The sequence below is a fragment of the Pithys albifrons genome, chromosome 13, assembly GCF_047495875.1.
Source record: "Pithys albifrons albifrons isolate INPA30051 chromosome 13, PitAlb_v1, whole genome shotgun sequence".
Lineage (NCBI taxonomy): Eukaryota > Metazoa > Chordata > Aves > Passeriformes > Thamnophilidae > Pithys > Pithys albifrons.
In genome coordinates this window covers 8883873-8905149 of record NC_092470.1, presented here as the reverse complement: position 1 = coordinate 8905149, position 21277 = coordinate 8883873, and the positions used below count along the sequence as shown (strand labels likewise).

Here is a 21277-nt window from a genome sequence, read left to right as displayed (position 1 = left end):
CAGGAATGTTCTCCACTGGTTTGTTTCTTTGTACATTGTAATCAAGAATAACTTACCCTTTTGTTCATTGTTCCAGTACTCGTTATTTTTTAGCTTTCTTTTTCTCTAGTGACTTCTTTTATTCCATCCCTATCTTATTATCCTTTACAGGTGCCTTAGAATATGCATCATTTTCTCTCCTGACAAATCTAGCTCTGGATAAGGTTCCAGAGTTGCAGGCACTCTTCTGAGTTGCTTTTGATGATAGCAGAGTCTCTTTCTATGAAGGGCAGTCTATGAGCAATAGATTGTTAATTTTGATGATGAAGATCATGGTGATCATTTTGTCAGATTTTAAAAATCAGACAGATTTTAAAAAGACTTTGGTCTGAATTTTCAGCCACAGAGTAACCTGTAGATTGTTTATAATATCGAGATGGGTGAGCTGTCCATACATACAGTGGCAGGTCAGAGGACGGGATTGCCTCTTTAACAGTGGGTGAAAGTGTCTCTCTGCTTTTATGGGAAGGATTCATACTACATTTAGTTATGTCTGAAGCAGAGTTGTGGTGACACTTTAAGTCTCCTGTAAGTTTAGCACTACTGTCTACAAAGTAATGAAGGAAACTTTTTTTAATGTGATTTCTTTGAGCTTCTTTTCCTTGGCATTTCTCACCTTTCTAATCTCAGGCCTAGCCTGATGGGGGCGGGGTGGGGAAACTTAATGAATGAGCATACTGCAATTAGTCTTTGCATCACTGGGAAAAAATTGCCCAGACAAAAACACAGATAACCAAAGGTAATAGCCTCAAGATTTTCTGTTCTGTTTCAAAACATTGGATCCACAGCATTCAGTGATACAAGATTTTGTTTGTGTTTTCCCATGTCTCATTTATTTATGGTTTGTTTGGATTTTTTTCCACCAAGAGTGATGAATTACTTCATTAATATAAGGACTGATTGTGTATTCTATGTGGCTGATATAGTTCATCTGCAATGTTTAAGAAAAATATATTCACATAATGTATCATCTATAAAGAGCTGGATTTGGGGACATAATACTTTTCAACAGAAGTTGATTAATCTATTGCTCTTCTCTTCATATGTAAATAATGTCAACAGACAGATTAGAGAGAGTGTTGATCAGTGTAAATTCCCCTCTAGTTGGCATCAGAAGTCGGTCACAATGGAACAGATGTCTCATGTGAGGAGGCTGGGCAGAAGTGGTTGCCCTTGCTGTACATCTAAAGAGATGGATAGTACTGAGAAAACAAGATTTACTGTGACTTAAGGAGTCTATTTTGGTGCTATGTTGGGAATAATGATGAACTACAGAATTTATTAATCCGTTTTTTTCAACTGTCTTTGTTTTCTTTCCCAACACTGTGTTTGTGTCTTATCTTGTGCCACTAAACAAAATGGTGGATGTCTTTAAATATTTTTTTCCTTTTTCTGGTGGTTTTGTTTTTGGTTTGTTTTTGGGGGTTTTTTTTGTTTGTTGGTTTGGTTTGGGGTTGTTTTTTGTGGGATAGGAAGCTGTAGTGGAGGGTAAACAAAGTACATTTTTGGATGATGCATTTTCTTTAGATTGTTGTATTTTAGAAGTGGAAGTAATGCTGCATCATTTTGTAATGCAGCTTCAGGATAAAAGGAGCTTTGTTAAAGCAACTGGCTGAAAAAATATCTAGACATGCACTTAAAAAATGTAATGACTTGGAAAACATGAGTTCATAAATAAGCTCAAATCTTCTTCTGGTATATTAGTGAAGTAGATTATTACAATGAAGTGTGAGAGAGAGATTTTCTGTTTTGCTGCCAAAGGGACATTCTGAGTATGTTCATGGGACAAGTACCAGACTTACTCCTTTATACGCATTTTCCATGTGGTCAGGGGAGAACCTACACAGTTGTGTTTCCCAGGATCTCTAAACAGGAGAAAATATCCATGCCTTTTTCTGTTAACTCTTCAAAGGGATTGAGCAATTCAGAAGGATTTATGTATGTCCTGTGAGGCAGAAATTGCCCAGTAGAACCCAAATTCATACTTTGAACTCCAGTGTGCCAGTTTACAGCTCTGTGTCTATCCATGGTGGTTTTGCATTATTCCAACTTATTGCTTTCAAGCAAAGCTGAAACAAACTGTAATTTGATTTTGGTTTTACCTATAGCGTAGGAGATAACAAGGGAGCAAATAACCATTTTTAAATGTTTTAATGCTAATTATATTAGCATTGTGGTATTTCAAGTATTTTCCTTCTCTTGTGTCAGTTAAGCCAGTTTGCTTATCAAGAGAAGAAAATCTGATAAATTTGTCTTAGCTCAGCAAGCAACATTGGTTGATGTCAGCTTTGTGTTCTGTACATGATCATCCATTTAAGTAATTTCTTCTTCCACTACTCTCAGTTTTGAAATTAGTTTGGCTTATCTAATTTTTTAGCCTTCTATTTAAGGGGTTTGAAGAAAAAATTTTAAATGTTTGAGGGGTTTTTTTATAGTTCCTTAGATCTTATCTAAGAAGTGGATACAACTCCAGCAGCTCTGATCATCATACCCTGTGAAATATGTGACCATTTCCCAGACACTGTTCTGACCTTTCCTTCTTGATCCTGTGTGCATATTAGTCTTGGTCTTTAACAGCATTATATTTATATGACTTATGGGTTTGCCACCATCAGCATTTTATTTTACAACAGGGGTACACTTTGAAAGCAAATCTTTGTCTTCCCAGTTCACCACATTTGGTTCGACCATTGGAATATCTGAGTGGGCTCTGCATATTTTACTGATGCAACCAAGCCAGATGTTGCTCTTCAAGGTCACATCTGATGTGCTCAGCAGCTCATGGGCTTCCAGTCATCAAAAATAGATGGGCCAAAAGTAGAACTGGTACAAAGTAAACGCCCCTGAAATATTTGTGCAGTGAGCACTTGGGTCTTTATCACCAACTGCATTGACCTTCTGTCTGCTCTTATGGCATTATAAACTGTTTGCCTTTGCAGGCCTATTCTTTATGGCCCAAGGTGGAGAGCAGCTCAGTACTCTGTCCCAGGCACCCACTTAACACTCCTGCCCCACTGCCTGTTCTGTCTATTCTATTACTACAAACCAGCCTGTGTGTCTCAGTGAAGTCCCCATGTTCAGTGTGAGAAGAGCCAGGGAACGTGCTCTGTTTGTCAGAGTTCTGAGGAACTACTCCCATGTTTGGCATCAATCCAAGGAGCTATTTGCTTGGATTTCTTTGGAAGGAATGCAGTGAGACTTCAGCTTGCAAGACCATGATATAGCTGTCCAAGTCAAACACTTTGTGTCATTGCTAGCTGGGCGATATGGAAAGACCTGCAATAATCAGTTATCTGTTTGCTTTCTTAGCAAATAATTAATTACTTGGTTGCATGTACTGTCATCATATGAATTGAAGGAGGTAAAATACACCTCTTTATTCTTTGTGGGCAATGTATGCCTTGTCATACTGATATTTCCTGGGGTTAGAAGAGATTGCTTCAAATGCATGTTTTCTTTTACTTCTTAGCATCACTCAGATGAGCCAGAGACTGCCAAGAAAGCCTGTATGGTAATTGTTTGAGACCATCACATTCTGTAATCAAGTAGTTCTCTAGACAGTCAATAATTTATTCTTTTAGAGGTAAGTTCGAGAATTTGGTAGAAGTATGTAGGAGCTGTTGAAAAACAATAGAAAACAAAGCCATTAGAAGTCTAATGGGACTCAGTATCTATGCACTAGAGATGTTTTTAAAGCATGGCTTTTTGTTTCAGATTTGCAGACCAGTTTATTAATAAAGACACAAATGCAATTTTCATCTTCACCAAACTGACCTCCTGTTTGGCTCTCAATGTATCTGCTCATAATTTTTCTACATCACTGCTAGTAAAGTGCTCGCAGCAATTCTTCTCTTTCTCCTGTCAACCAAGCTTTATTCAAGTTTGACCTTCTCTTTGTCAGACAAGCATCACTCATCTCTTGTGATGTGCTAGCCTTAATATTATCTTTCAAGCGTTATACAGGACTTTCCTAGAATAAGCTTCAGCGATACAACGTCCTCTAGGCTTGCACAGCGTGATGTTCTGTTCTGGAGTGGCAGTAGTAGCTTCTGGGTACAGCATTTATTATTTTAGCATGGCTTAATTTGTGTCATTGTTTTGGACAGACAATCTACTTCTTTAATATGCTGTTTCTCTTGGAACCTGGGTTTCATCCATTATTTCCCTTTCTTAGCAATACATGCTGATGAGAATTGCCCAGTTCAGACTGCAAACTGCTTCTGAGGGTGGTGCTTCACACATGCTGCTTCCAGGGAACAGCTGTATTGTTATCTCATCCCAGCAAGGATTTTGTCTGAAGAGTTTGCTTGCAGGAATGATGTAATTATCAGTCACTTTGACGTTCTTGCAACCACTTTGCAGAATGAAAGATTGAAATGGTATTTTGAGAGAATGATGAACTTTAATTCCTTTTCCAATTTGGTGTTATGCAATTACACACACTTCCAAGAGTGGAAAATCAAGGCTTTGATTAATTTTGATCCTGGAGTTTCCTAACAGTTTTGATTTTTGGAACCTTCTTACAGTTCTTGTGCTATGTTGGGGGGTGATGGTGAACTAAATTTTTGCAGTCATTAAAGAGAGAGGAGTGTATCAGGACAATGGTCTGCTGCTCAGAAAAATGCAAAAGTGAAGTAATGACACAAGACTTGAAGGATGGTTATGATGGGGAGGGAGAACAGAATCATCCAGACTCTTTGATAAATATTTCTGCTGACTGATAAGGCTGTTGTCCAGTTGTATTTCTGATGGTATCACCAGTTAAAAAAGCAAAGGTCTGTCTTCACTTCTACATCTTCATTGCCAGTGTAACTTTCATGGTGGAAGAATCTGCTGCCTTTTCAACATCCTTTACAGATTTTTTTTCTCAGAAATTTGGGTATAGAAATCAGTTATTTTGTATGATGAATTCCTGTGTGGTGTGGTAAATTACAGGCAGCAGCATTGCTACTAAAAATTAATAAATGAGACCATGACTTAATTTGAAAACAGTTGAAAATAGTGTAAAGTTAAAAGATCTGTTAGTTTCCAGACTAAGTTTGAATAATAATTATGGAGAATTAATAAACACTTGTTGGAAAATTTACTTGGTCTAGTTTAAACTGGTATGTGGATAGAAAATAATAACCAGGGGGCTTCTCTGAGGCTATTCCAAAAATACCAAATCACCCTCACTCACTCCACACCCCCAATCCTCCCCATCTGGAGATGGATTTACCCAGGTGAATACTTGGGAACCATTTTCAACAGAAGCCAAAATTTAGTTGCTATGCTGAATATTATAGAGCTTTTTCATACCTGAAACTTATTAATGGAAACTTAAAGACTAATTATAACTAATTTCATGTTTAGTCATCTAATTAAATACATACCTTTAAAACAAGAGGTCAGGAAGCATTTTCCTTCTGCCTTCAATAACTGACATTTGTAAATACAGTTTTCAGGACATGTAGCTGGATGACCACCCTGTGCTTTGTCATTGCACTACACAGCTGTGTGCATATAAGGAGTGCACTGAGATGAAATAGCAGCAGCTAAGGAGCAATACCACTCCTTGGATTTTTCCTATAATCCTAGTAAAGCACCCTCCTGTTATCTAAAATGGCACATGGTATAGAGGCATAACATGAAGGCTGTTACTGGTATTCCATAATGTAGTGAATTTTCACTTAAAAGTATAAGGAGTAACCAAGTAATTGAGATGAAATAAGTATCCCACAGGGTTAACTAAATGCAGCAGTGTTTACACTGCTCCTACTGCACTCAACTTTTTAAGTTAGTGTTTTGAATGTGTGGATGACAGAAATGAGTTATATGAAGACAAGCTCTTTTAAGTAAATCATTGTCATTCAGCAATATAATCTGAGATGTCTAGCCTTGAATCCCTGATTTGAAAATACATTCAGTGGTCTCTTACATAATCACAGTTCATTTCTGATCTACATCAAGGAGTGTTCCTGTCTGTTCTGGTAGCCTAACGACTACTAAAGTGATTTGCTGGGTGACTCTGGACACTTCCTATTTGGTGCTGTCACACAGGCAGAGAACACTCCCGCAGTTCACACTATTTCACTCATGGTGAGTTCAGAAGAAGCAGTCAACAATGAAGTTTTCAAAGTAATTTTGTCTCTGAAGATGCAGTCATTTGTAACAAAAAAAGAGATGCTCTCAGGATCTCCTTTTGGGAAATTTGAAATTAGCATCAGTTGTCTGCTTTATGCCATTTCTTTTGAGAAAAGTGACCATTAGATAGGTGCTTATTTTTTTTTCATAAGTAGCTACTGCAAAGAGCAAGTTAATCCAAAAACATAATACTTTTTTTCCCTTTCTAATTTTTGATTGTGACTCTCCTTCCTAAATTAAGGTAAAATTAAGTTCCACTAAAGAAAGTGTCATGAAATAGGATCAAGTTGGCTGAAACCCAAGAGAAGTAAAGAAAATGTGATATGTCCATTTCTTGTGTTCTCAAACATAAAATTTCATTTAATGTGGAATACAAGTCTCAACAATTTTTAATGTAACTTTCTAAACAAGTGAATTAAACATAAAATTAATATTATTCTTTAGGCATCTGGTAGCAAAGTGCCTTCAAGTCAGCTCGTTCCTCCTGGCTCTGCTCTCCCTCTGCTTACCAAATGCTGGAATAATTTTGTAGTGGGAAAGTCGGGTCACATGGTTATCCAAATCTTCTTTATGTGCTTGTGGAGAAAGAGTAGCCAATCATATCTGATGTTGTCAGGCAAACACATTTCACAAATAAGTAAATTTTTAAAAAATATATTTAAAGAATAAACTCATTTTTATAAATCTACTCAGTCAAATGAGGGCAATTTGGCAACTTTATTTACCCAACAATTAATTTCTGAGGCTGAATGAAAATCCTGCTGTTTTGGAGAAGGGCATGGGGAAGTTTTGAAGTGAGAAAACATCAGAATACTTCACATCCCAGCAGAAAGATACCCTAATGAATTTTTCTGAAACATGAAAATAGAAATTGATACCATGTCCATTTATGTTCAGGAGATGAACTGTGAAAATTTTTAATTCACAGCATATCAAGCAGGTATTCTTGGTGCACAGAGATGTGCTTCCTCTACTTTCACTGAACTGTGGAGTTTACCATTAGTAATAGTTCTAACTTAATTTTCTGTAAAACTCAAAGCATAAGTTTGCCTTAGGTCAAGTAGTTTAATCCTTCAGGTATAGTCATTCTAAAAGGGTTGTTCACAATAGCTGGGAAGGAAAGCTCAGACCTCTAGTGAAGCACCAGAAAATGGCAAATGTTGTGGACTCACAAAGAAGAGATTGTTGCAAAGCTGCATCTTCTGTGGGTTCACGTTTGCTGTTGTGACATTGCTAATACCTGGTAGCTCAATTCTCTTTAACCTTTTTGAATAATACAAAATCAGATACAGTCCGACTGGTAAAACATGTTTTGAACACTTTGTCTCCAGTTTCTATTCTGCCCATTCTTGTGCATGTGCATTATTTTGATCACATAATTGGCCTCTAAAATCAGTGATATAATAGAACCCTCCCTGGATTGTCACTACTACACTGTCTGCAGCTTTACATTTACAAGTATATTTTTGATATATGCATTTAAATGTGATATTTTCTTGCAGATAAACTGGTTTAAAAATGAAATGTGGCACATATTTAAGGTGTAAATTATTATTTTGTAATGTACATAACCTGAGATATCTCCAAACATCATAAAAATACCCAAACTATTTCAAGGGTTCATAGAATGTGTCCTCTCTTTGGGGAAAAAAAGGATGGAAAGATCAGTAAGGTGACAATTAGAACAAGGCAGTTTCATATACGCACTGTACTATGAAGTGTGAAAAGTAACAAGACAATAAAGTAATGGTAGATTTTTCTTTCAGCAAATACTTTGATAATAAATGTGAATACATCATGGGTTTGCACTAGACAATTTGGAATTATATATATATCATGTCTTATTCTTTCACCATTGTTCTGTTGGCATTTGGGATGATTTCTGTCATCAGATGAATAGCTGTGATAGAATAGTTACAGTTCAGGACCTGGGGCAGGGGCTGTGCTGGGTTTATATCCCTGGGAGAAACACTCCTTTGCCTTTTTGAACCTGCAACTATATTAAATATGAATATTTTAAAAAAAATTAAAAAAACAATAAAACTCAAAATCCTGCAGAAATGGGATACAGTATTTACATTATACACTATCCACACAGTCGTTCATGAGTGATAGGGGGTTTTACCCACCAAGAACATCTTTTTGCTTGTTTAAAATGTAGTGACAGGGATCTGGCCGCTAAGCACAGGTGTTGCTTGGATTCTGGTCTACGTTAACAGTGGTTCTGGTCTACCGTAAAAAAGTGACAGACTTTTATAGCATAAGATATTTTCTCAGAGACCGTTTTGTCTAACCTATATTCCCCTTCTTCCTGATTCTCTTTCAGATAGCGGTTCTGTGGATGAAAAGGTTTACAATCACCTATTTGCTATAGGGATCATGTATTTTGTTGATGTTTGTTTGTGACTTCTTTGACCTGTTTTGTTCCTTCATTTTAGTTGTGAAATCTGCATGGTTTTTTTCCCCAGCTTTCCACTCTTTTGTTCTCCTTTGAGTGTATTGCAAATGTGTTGCATTTACAAACAGGATAACCCTCGCTGTTGTGCTTATCATAATTGCCAACACAGGGGTCTGCTACTGTCAAACATAATACCTGATTTTTGCCTCTAATTATCACCTACACTGCATACAGCATAGGGCTTAAAGGGCAACAGTATTTGGGAAGCAATACCTTATCTTCCCATGGGTCCTTCCAGTGTGTTTCCCTAAATGCTGAAAGCCACCAAAATGTACCCCAAAGGAATAGTTACTGTAGCTTTGGCCTGGAGCTGACCCTGCTAAACATTTTCATATGTCTTGTATGTTTGATGCAGTTAAATTCTGTCCAAAACTTACTGCTTACTGAAAGCAACCGAGTAACTGGACTTTTTTTGGTCTCTATTAAAGGCTCGGATAGTAAGTGGAGGTTCCCTGGATGCTTCCAAGCTTTATGCAGTCCAGGCATTTACTGGGTAAGTACCAATATGGCTCTGAATGTTGTTATTTCTATCTGCAAATTAGTCTCACAGTATTATAATATTTTTCCAAGTTTTAGTTTTTTAATAAATTGCATTATTTTAAAAGGAAGATACATGCAAAACTGACCATTTATTCTCCTTTTAATTTGTTTTTTATTTCCTTATTTTTTTAAGAAAACAATACAACAATTCATATTCAATTCAGGGTTGAGTGGATATTTTTTTACCCTTTTGCATATAAAATAGATGCCCTTTGAAGCTGTAGTATGATTTTCTTTTCATTCTAGTCAATGTATGGTAATATAATGCCAGTAATATAATAGTCTAGTACTTAAAATGTAAAAGGTCAAGGAAAAAAGATCAGTATATTAATCTTTACTTCCAGCTGATAGGTAACAATCCTTGCATGTTTACAGTCTTCTTATGTGTTATTAGAAGGATCTATTTGTTCTTATACAGCGAATTTGTGCACAGGAGGATTTCTAGTTTAATCCCCAAAGTTGGGGCTGTTTCAGTAAAGACACAAGAAAAAGTACTACTAATGCAGTTCTCCAAAAACAAGATTGAGATGCGAGTTTTCAGCAGAGGCAGGAGATATTGTTGTCTTGTATGAGTTCATCTGGTCATTAATTCATTGCACAAAAGAAAGGAGAGAATTTACCCTTACAAGCTGCAGTTTGAAATTGTTCTGCCATCAAGTGTGGTTCCCTTCTTTAATCTCCCAAAGGTGTTCAAGTGAGTGAGTATGTATGTGTAAGAACTCCTTGACATTGCCATATTTCAACAATTAATTGCAGACAAGTTGCAGAGTCCTCTGGTAAAATACATAAACTTCACGGTAGTAGCTGCAGTACTGCCCTAGTATTGTCAGAAAAGATGGTGAAGTGCATTTAAACCAAAATATTTCATGTCATTGATATTTTGCTTTGCAGATGATAACTGGAATGAGTTTCAGTAATACTTTTTCACAACAAAGGGGGTACCTCTTGATCATATATAAGTAAATATTTGTTATACATTAGAGATGTACAGAGGGAAAAGCAAATCAAGGTGTTTCTGCTGATTTGAAGTTGAGTTGGAAATCATAATGAAAAGATTGTGGGGAGAAGTACAGATTGAGTAGAAAACCAAGCTATTTAAAGAGACAGAGGTGTGAGTTATGACAGATAACTGACTGAGTATAAATTACACCACTAATGTCATAATAAAATACCTTTGCATTATGTACTCCTCTATCTTTCTTGTCTTTCTTACTGTTCCCTCAAAAGCCATCCTTTTCTTTCTGTGGTAACATCATCAGCATGTTTAATTCAGACATAACTTTTTCCCCAGAAAAAGACTATTAGTCATTCTTGAATTTGGATTTTTTTTCCTTGCTATGTGCTACTCCTTAATGATCATTAAAGGAGTTCAATAAGAACCTCCATTTTAGTCACATTTTATGTTGCAGAGCAGAATAATAGATGGGAGTGATTTTACTGATACTATCTGTTAGAAGTAGCTCTTTGTGGCTTAAGAATTCCTTATATTCAGAATGAATTTTATTTACTGCTGATGAAGCTGCTCCTGAGTAGCAAAAAGCCCTGAGTTTCTGAGTTTATCTCTTAATCTCTGTACATTTACTTTTCACCACCTCAGAAATGTTTTTTTTTTCATTTTTATCACACTTTTGCTGGGTTTGCAAATATGTCTGGAAGTGGCAATTTGGGTCTACTTTAATTGTAATGTTCTTGAAATAAAAATCTAGTATGGGAACCCTTCACAGAAGACTGTTCATGTCAAAATACAAAGAAATTGCATAAACAGCTTTTGAATTCCTTTTCCTTAGAGAACGGTGCAGGTGCATCAGAAGGTATGAAAAAAACCTATTATCTCCTAAATTTACAGGATAAGAGTGAGGACAGTGCTTGGCAAGTGGTAATGCTCACAAGTGTTAAAATAAACTCTCCTGTACTCCAAGTGCTTTACTCACCCATCTCAGATATGAAAGGCATAACCATTTTTTCTCTTGTAACTAGAAGGAACTCTGCAAACAAAAACAGAGGAAGGCCTTTATATGAGAAAAATTAAATTACTATTCTGAAGATTTTACTTTTTAAAGATTTTACTTTTTAAAAAAGCATCCAATTTGCAAGAATGTTTTAAACCACACTCATCTCTCTTTGTACATGTCAGACTTCAACAATAGCTGGAAGTCAGTAGAACTGTTTAGTCCTTGCTTAGTTTTTCAAGAATCCCTGTTTGAAATTTGGCAAGTTAGGAGGCCTGTGGAATAGTAAGGGAATCAGATAGAGTCCCATTTTATTCCAAGTGAGAGATAAAAACTGTTGTAGGCTTTGCCTTAAAACCAAACCGAACAAATAGAAACCCAACATTAACAAATGAACAAAAAAGCAAACCCCAGTGGCACAGAGTCCAAGGTCCATCTAGCCCAGCATCCTGCTCATTCTCACAGTGGCCAAAAGCAGATACATAGCAAATTTTCAGAAAACAGAAAGCATATCATAATTGTCCTTAGGATTCATCTTGAGGATGTTACAGTGGAGTTACCAGGGATGAGGGCCATGTCTGCCCTGAACTGTGCACACTCTGGCACATGAGCGGGACTCGGCACCTATTGCAGTTTACATCAGTGTGCCAGGCTGGAAATCATGACAGCAGAGGTCTCCAATTCAGAATTCCTTCTGGATTTGGATTTAGATTTAGCTGCAGCTCTGGAAATGTAATGTCTACATCCAACAGGAATCATCAGCCAGGTTTTTGCCTTACATATAAAATTTGTCAACTTTTTTGTCAAAAATTTGTCAGCTAGTAGGAGCAAGAAGAGAGGGGGGGCTTGTAATCCTCAAGTCCCCAAAGAAGTATCTGGGACAAAGTGCTGACCCTTCAAAAGGAAGTGAAAATTCTGTCACTGATTTCAGTTATATCTCTTCTTCAGCCAATAATCATTTTGTGTATGAACAAAATAAGGTCTTTCAGATTATAATTTATTTTTTGTTTATATAACAGCTTCTCTGAGAATCTCAAAGTGTCTCTGAATTAGATCGGGCAAGCTATATAATAATCTTCCAACATCCAATTTGCAAAAAGTTCAGGAGAATAATACCTGCGTTAACTGTTCTGAAGAGTCAGGGGGCACACTGTTTTCTGTGTAACTATGTATTCTTTTAAATGTTATTGATGTGTCAGCCTTTTATTTGTGAAGTGATTCCAAGTTGCTCTTTGTTGTTGTTTCCGAGGTATATGTGAGATCTAATGGGGGTTTAATTGTGTGCTCAATAAAAAAGCTTAAAGCAGGCAAGAGAAAATTATGATAGTCACTGTATCTTAAAGTGTGACAAGCTCTGTTCTCCACATTCACATGGAGTTGAGATATGAATCTGTGATTTAGCCAGATATTGTGCTCTTTATCAAATTTATTACAACAATGATATTCTCTGCAATGTTGGGCTGCATCTCAACTACACATATACAAGACCTTTGATGGAAAGCTACTGTTGTAACTTCTAAATCAATGGTAAAGAGTTTTAAGAGATATAAAGTAACCTTTCAGCTGCTCTGCTGAAATTCCAGGAGTAAAAGTCAGTTGCACCAAGAACACTCTTACCAGTTTTTTTAAGAATTAGAACTTTCACCTTCTTTAGCTATTAACTGCAAATTTTGATTTTATCTGTAAATGGGCTGTTTTAAGCAGTTCTTAAGGGTACAGACTTGTAAGCTCCATGGTTTTATTTCCTTCTCTGCTCTTTGCTCCTGCAGTGCTGGCCGTGGGCTGTACGGCATCGACAGCATGCCAGACCTGCGGCGCAAGAAATCCTTCCCCATCGTTCGGGATGTGGTGAGTGACTCCGGGAACTGTTGATTCGTTTGTCAGTTGGCTTGATCTCTCTTGTAGTTACTGTTGTGTGCGAGAATGAGTGTTTGTCAACAACTGTTTTATGGAAAATAGGTATGAGAGAATACACTGAGGCACCTGTTGTAATGTACTAGATAGGTCTGAATACAGGGAATATTTAGATACTACTTGTGTAATCAAGTAATGTACATTTCACGCAATAATAAACTACTCATTTTCATCTTAAGTTAGTCTACGAAGACAGCTGCTATTAAGGGTCTGGGATACTGTTTGACTTGATTTATTTTGATACTGAAAGAGGAAGAAAATTCCTTTTAAAAAGCAGCCCTTTTTCACAATGAATATTTTAAAGATTTATGCCTACTTTTGGTACCAGATGAGGTATGGGGTTTTTTAAGAGTCATCACAGACAATAATAACCTAGGAATAGAAATTTCAGAAAGGTGAAAAGAGTGGTGGTTCCTTTGAGAGTTATTCTGACTTCCAGTCTAAACAAGATTAAGTAGAATCTCTCTTCTCTGAAGATTTCCAAGTGCTATTCATATTTTTGTTTTCCTGAAGAATGGAATTCATACTTCAATTAAATGCCCCTAAACCAACTTTTCATTGTAAAGAAATGATGGGGACTTAGAGTATAGTTCTTAGCTGTATGTTCTTTACATCTTTAAAAGAGTAAATTACATTACAATCCAGTTCTACAGCCACAAGCGTAGAACACTTCTACAACCTTAAGGAGAACTTATGTCAGACTTAATGAATGTATATCCTCTTCATCTTTGAAAGATGATTCATATTTAAAGGTACATGTTTCGAGCAATGTCCTGCAAGCTCTGAGTTTTTAATAAGTTGATTCCAACACACCCCATTTAAATCAGTAATTTACTTAGCAGGTCCTTGTAAGATGTGATACATTGTAAATTATCCTTTTTCTTATGACTGTTTCATAAAAATAGAAATAATACTGCTGGAATGAGTGCTATACTCTTTTGATACTGACTGAAATGGATATAATTTCATAGATATTTTTGTTGCAATAAATCTGACAAATTATTAATGTTCTTTATGATTTCTTTTCTATCTTGGCTGGACTTTTCAGGCTATGGTAAGTACGTTTATACTGATAAATGTTCTAAGATGATCATAACAACTTTTATGGATTTCATTAATGTCATATTTTATTGTGAGCCTCTGTTGGAAACCAAGAAAAATATTTTATGACCAAGAATTTAATCATAAGAGAATGTCTTGTCCTCTGCATCATAAATACCAAAATTATTAGAATACATTTATGTTAAAAATTTATCAATGTATTCCAAATATCCTTTCTGATTATATAAGCAGAATGTTTAGGACCTAAGTGTGATGCCACCCCTGTGCGTACTGGAGAGCCTTAGATGCCTAGAGAAAGAAAAGTTGTGAAGGCTTTTTCTGTGTAAAGCATCATATTATCATTATCTTTGAGGCTGGACAGGACATGCTTTTGTGTCTGTGCTACAGATATGAAGAAAAAGTAAATGGTATTACAGTTTGTCCAGTAATGATTGTGTAGTTGAGCTGTCATTTCCTTTCTAAATCTGTTTTCTGGGCTTAATGCAGCAGTTGTGTTGTATATTTCAGACATCAACTTTTTAATAGAGACATTATGGGACAGGGCAAAGTAATATCAGGCAGCAGCTTACTTCCTTTCAACTTATTTCTTCCTCCTTCCTGCCCCAACACCCCAAGCAGCAGAATACAAACCTTCTTCCAAAGTAAACAAGTTGAGATGTGATAAATTACATGTGATTTGTCAAAAAGAAACAGTTCTGAAACTGTGCAACTTTGAAATGCTGAAAGCAGGAAATTTTTTTCCAAATTCACCTCCAGTGGGTAAATCTTACATTGCATTAAAAGTATAACAGCATTTGTAAAGTGGTGACAAACATTTTGCCTTCAACTGCTAACAGCAGTTTGTAGATCCTTTTAAAGAAAAAAAACTGAGCATGACAAGATGATCAGGAACACTGAACCCCTCTGTAAAACCCAAGGAAGGAGCTCTGCATGGCACAGCCAGGATTCCAGAGCACTGACATGTGCCTGACTGCTCGTTCCTCTGTGCTGCTTTAGGGCAAACATAGTTTATTTATTTCGTTGTCATAGGGGACTCTTTTTTTTTTCTCTCACCAACACAATTTTTCATTTGGCATTTAATCGTAGCTTAAGTCCAATTTACTTATGGCTACCATGTTTCAATATTTTTACCAGAATTACTTGTAATTATATTAATTTATTTAAGCTGCTAAGGTGTATTTGTAGGTAATGTCTAAGACTATGTAGATTCAAGTTATTAAGTCATCTAAAAGGCCTTGAGCATAAAGAAAACTAATTTATTTTAAATTCTGTATCAGGGGGTTGGAAAAACATTTAAAAATTAAATAGACAATATTCTGCTTCATCAACTTCTCTTATTGTTTGGGCTTTTTATAAATTTGTTCATATGTTCCTGATTCAACAGTACTTACTTAAGGTCTTTACACAGTGCAGGTCAAATTCTCATTATAAAGAAAGGCACAAGGTAGTATCTGAATGTCAGTCTGAGAGGGTAAACAAGTGTAAACTGCTGACACAAGTCCTGTGTCCTTTTAAAGGAGAGTGGTGAAACTCTTCAGGTTCCTGTTGCTCACCACCTTCTGCTGCTGCTCTGGCAGTCTGGGCTTCCTGGAGAGCCCAGATGATCAGCTGCACTTTCCTATTGAATTACCACCAACTACAGTATTTCAGAGCAGAAGCATTTTACTTATGAAAATAATCCTGGTGATTTTTTTCCACTAAAATCCCTGTAAATTTAATCCATCTGACTGTTAAATATACTAGTTTATCACAAATCCCTCTGGATATCACTTTCTGCCAACATGACAAACACTTGATAAAGAACAACCTAATTACCTGTTTTCTATTAGGCTTTGTTATTTTATATAGGGCACAGTGCTATAATTTTGGACACATTTCTGATTAAGGAGCAAAACTATAAAGCTCCATGATTCCAAGAGTGCCCTTAGGGAGAACTTGGCTTCAAGGACACACAACAGGGTCAAAATTGCCTCCCTGTTTTCCTTTTTGTTCTGGGAAATAGTGTGTGTTTATTGACTTGTGCTGCTGGCCTGAAACTGCAGCCCGTGTCTCGTGTGCTCATTGAGTCGCTGCAGGACAGCACAGAGGAGCAGCCACTGCCCCCAGTCCAGGTTATGGCATCCTGCCCTCTGTTCCCCTGCCCTGACCACTTGCCCACATTGCTCTATTGCTTGGAATGGCTGGGACTGTGCACCTGAGACCTTAAAGGATTAACTCTCTCTCTAAGCATAAGGGGCATGAAGACTGTAGTTCAAAACTCTCAAACTAGCACGTTGCAGGCAAGGAAATGTAAGAGGGTACTTTGTGAGAATTTGAGAGGCACCTGTATTTTGGGAGGGATCGCAAGATGGCTGCTTTTAAAGTAAATTGTTTTAAAACCTGAAATGCTATTGATTATGCAACTTGTTTCTTTTGTTCTTAATGATCCCAATGCATTTGCACTTGCCATTTTTCACTTTGATGCATGGGTCCTGTAGCATCAGGTTTTGTCTCAGAAAAATTGATACAGCAAAGCCTGAACTCTTTTTAATCTTTCCTGTGACTTTGCCAGTGCCACTGGCACACACTGATGGAATTTCCCATATTCTCAGAAATAGAATGAGAAGATGGTCACAGAGAGAATCAAACAGAGTTATTTGCTTAATAATAACAGAATGGGAAAACTGATAGCAAATTAATGGCATAGAATTGGTAAACTGCTGAAGTTAAAAAGGGAGGGTTCTTTGCATCCCATATTAACTGTAATAGGACAGTGATGAATCAAATCAAATATTACTAAACCAAAGATAATTTCTTATGCTGTAATTTATTTCACAAGATTAATAATTTTCTGTCAGTCTGCAAGTTTAATTATTACTAAGAGAAACTTATTGAAAATTGAATCAAGGGAAATGAACATTTAAAATTAAAATTGAACAGTCCTAATATATCTAAATAAATAAATAAATATCAATTTTAAATATCAGTGTTTAAAATTATAAAATGGAAAGAAATTGAAGATTAATGATGCAATTCCTCTGCTGATGTGAGCCTAAATTGCTTCTGACCCAACACATATTTCACCAAAAAAATGTCATATGAAAAATATCATTGAAACTTTTGCTGTAATAGCTCTGTAATGGTGGACTACAGAGCCCCACTTCACAGTTGGGCGAAAATCTGTATCCTCCCAACAAAGGCAGCAACAGACTTATGGTTAGTGGGTGGTATAATTGATCTGCACAGTGCGAGACTGGGAGGGCAGCAGTGCATGACAAAGCAGATAGTGGGTGACAGAAGAACAGAGATAAAGCACAAGAACACAGACACACTTGGTACTGTTTAGAATAGGGGGAAGGAAGAATGAGCCCAACATTGCAGGTGAAGGGCAGTAACCCTACAGCATTGTGGTTGGTATTTTACACACTGAAATAAATCTTACCTGTTTCTGTCAAGCCAAAAGGACTACTGATAGCAGAAGTGATAGTCAGATTTGAAATATTATGGGAAAACACGGAGAACTCATTTCACCAGGGTCTTTTCCCTTCTGTTCATTATACTTGCTAATCAATTCTCAAGGAACTGTTTAAATTTCAGGGGTATTTCAATAAAGAATATAGCATTTCCTTGTTCATTGCATATAAAAATATTTTAAGTCCCTTTGTATGTACTAGAGCAAGTGAGATTGTCTCTACAACCATGTGTAGTAGTCAGAACCAGGAGGTGTTCATGCATATCAATGATATCATGTGGCCAAATGAGGACAGACTGAGACAGCATTCCAGCCTTTTTTCCTGCCTCCAAAACCAGAGTATTTCTCAATATAGCTATCCATAGTCTCAAAATAATATTATCTTTAAGGAAAATAATAGTTTAAAGTTTTCAAGGTCTTTTTATTTGAGACAAGTACCATTTTTATACTTACACACAGTTTAAAAATGCTCAGTGAGTTCCAAAAATTATCCAGACTGACAACGTGAATTGTAAGACTGCTGCAAAATGATCTGCCGTGTTGCTGCAGGCACAGTCAGCTCCCAAATTAGGGCAGGGTGCCTATCCCTGTACCACAGCAATTTGGCTGGCAATAGGGAAGAAGTGACAGCCTGTGGTTTAAAAAACTGAGTTGCAAACCTCTGCAGAACAGGTTTTGTATTAGAAATGGCAGGTCAGCTCAGCACTGCTGAAAGTAGCAGTAATGGTGGTGGAAAGTGTACTGCCATTATGCACTGGAAGCTCAAAAAGGGTGGGCTGCAAACACTAATAAAAGTTTTTGTAACTTCTGCAGTTTTGTTTATATCCAATAGCATAATCAAGTGCTAACCACCTTCCATTAGATTCAACAGCTGGTGGTACTACTGTGATTTTTAACCATTTGCATTTGCCTTAAACAGACCCTTGCAGCTCGAAAATCTGGTATTTCCATGGCCATGCTCAACAGGACCTCCATAAACACTGAAGAAATGGTAAGTGTTTCCAGTGACACCTTTAAATCACCTACATAGTGGAGACATTTTTGTTGAAATATCTTTAAAAATTATTTCAGCCTTAGACACTCCAAACCGGATGAAATTGTGTGTAAGCATTCCATTTATTGTGTAGGGACTTTCAGGGATCCTGAGCAGAATTTGCTGCCTGATCCACAGTTTTGCTTCTGCTGACTCATCCATGAGAGTCAGAAGAGACTAAGCAAGAAACTTTTGTTTTAAAAAACAGTTACATGTGGAAACCTTTTATTTTAAATTGTCCAGCTGTACCATGTGCTTTACCTGCAGTCTTTCAACATCTTTATTTCTTCATTGCACTGTAAGTGCAACTAGAATGATAGGACTCTGCAGGAAGGATTCTTTGTGATCATTATTTTTCTCCAGTCCTTACAGGTGTTTGGGACATTCCTTGACTTTTTTAATTATAATTCATGCTAATAACGCATAATTCTAGAAGATATATTTAATTCATACAAGTGACCATGAGAATCTTTTGAAAAATCATAGCTAGTAAGACCTCTGTATTGTGGTTTTCTGTTATTGACTTGACATTTTGCAAAAGAAATTTATTTGAAATAAAAGGTGTCATTTTCTTCAGGAATACTTAGAGTGTGATGCAAGAAGATTTACATGGCTGAGCTAAGAGAAAAGGTTAAATCAAAGGAATACAGGCCCCTTTTGTGTTCTTTAAATTGCTAGTTCGTGCATAGCCTTCTAAAATATATCAGACATTGAAGAAAAATGAAGTGTTGAATTCTTCTTAGGCTGTTGCTAAGTTCCATGGTAGAAGATGGGAGAACAGAAAATACTGACAGGTGTTCTGGGAGCTCAAACCCACAGCATGAACACACACACGTCTGGCTCTGATTTATTGTGAACTTTCTGTGGTTATGTGGTAATCATAAGGTATCACTTTGGTAGTGATCGGGGATAGATTGCTGAGGTGGAAAACAGCTGCTGTTTGAAATGTTCTTGCAGTAGGAGAAAGTGTTATTTTATTCTTCTACCTCAAAATAACAACAAAGGTTGATAGAATTAAGAACTATGGAATCTTAAGAAGAAATTCAAGGTTGAGGGAAAATTATAGAGAAAAACTTATGCCATGCAAGTGGTGCAAAATAAAGAATTTTTTTCATCTGTGTTAGTGTCTCTACAAAAATACTGCAGTTCAGTTAAGACCTTGAGATATACTCCATATGCTTTACTAAAAGATGTTTACTAACAAACAAAACTACATATGTATTATTACTTTTTTTGCCGATAAATAAATATGCAACTATTCTTTTACATGCCTCCCTTCCTGCAAGAACTACCAGACTCTGCCTTTTGTGGGCTAAAATTGCACATTCTGGAGATAATATTTATTGCCAGCAAATGCAGGACAAGAAATAATAATTTGAACTGCACTTATAGATTCTTGCTCAAGTGGTACTGTTCAGGAGGATAAAAGGAAGGCAGCAAATCTCAGTGGACAGCCAGCCCAGTGTTAAGCATTTCTCCAAGACTTGCTGTCAGCCAGGAGAAACTATTGAACTGTGATTCAGGAGAGATGAAAAAGTAATTTCAATGTATTTTTGTGCCCTTAAAATGTTTGGCCTCTCTTTGAACCATGCCATGTGAGAAACTCTGCACCAGAAATAGATTTTTCTTAAGAAATTTTTAAAAGTGTAAGTCCAAAGGCAAAGAGCAAATATAATTTAGATACCTAAAAGTCCATTTGATGAGAAAATGTAAAAAGCTAATTTAGAGAAGAGGTGAATAAGAGAAGCCTGTCTTATTCTTTAGTGAACCAGCCCTCACTTAATAAACTAAAGGGTAGTGAGTACTCCCTCACAGATAAATGGAATGGTGCAGCCAGTAAAGCCACTGGCCAGGTATTTAAAACAGTGATTGCTCTCTAAATAGCCAGCAGAACTTAAACTGAGTAGAGCAAGATTTTAAAACAAAAAGGACAGATATTTTCAGGCATAAAAGAACTCCAGATACTCTCCACAAAATGAAGATGTGAAATGCAGATGAAGAAATGCAGTCACTGAGGAGAGTTAAGGGGAAAAGTCCTCTTTGGGCAAGTTGTGTGTGTGTGGCTCATCTTCGCGAACGAAGATTTGGGAAGGGCTGTCCCCACGTGGGTGTGCCCTTCCAGCCTGCGCAGTGGATTTTAGGTGAGGCTCAGCGTGCGCAGAACTGGCCCCACCGTTTAAGTCCTGAGGTTCATCTGCCACGGCCGAGCGAGCTTGGACAGTGCCAGTGAAGTCCTCAGGACTAGAACCTACAGCACCCGGAATTTCCCAGGAGGTCTCCCATCCAAGTACTAATCCAGGGCTGACCCTGCTTAGCTTCCAAGATCTAACAGGATCGGATGTCAGGGAGGCATTTAACTGCCTGTTGGGCAAGTTACTCCTCTGATTAAGGCTTTTCTGGTTTTTACCCTCCCTCAGCTTTTTCTGGAGGGAGTATTAGTGACTCTGGTGGGAGCAGGTTATTTGACTGATTAGATGCAGTATGGAAACTCTTAGAACTAATGCCTTTTATCAAAAATCAAATGCCACTTGCTCAAAAAGTTAAAACCTAAGATAAGGGCTTTGAGCTTTGCCATCTGACACTGCTGTCCTGTCACAGTGGCCTTTGTGACACAGTGAGTGTGAGTTCTCAGGCACAGAGCAAAGACATTTTAAGCAGTGTGATACTTAAACATATGCTTTCAGTTGGGCATTCATTTAATTGCTGTG

At 37.0% G+C, this 21277-nt stretch overlaps 1 protein-coding gene across 1 annotated transcript in view; it reads left to right on the top strand.

Annotated features, from left to right (window-relative positions):
- UNC13C (unc-13 homolog C) overlaps positions 1–21277 on the top strand; it is a 121763-nt gene that overhangs the window by 6379 nt on the left and 94107 nt on the right. The window contains exons 2-5 of the mRNA XM_071568541.1: positions 8489–8511; positions 9049–9113; positions 12879–12957; positions 18456–18527. Coding sequence (XP_071424642.1) covers positions 8489–8511; positions 9049–9113; positions 12879–12957; positions 18456–18527 — 239 coding nt within the window. The remainder of the gene's footprint in view (positions 1–8488; positions 8512–9048; positions 9114–12878; positions 12958–18455; positions 18528–21277) is intronic.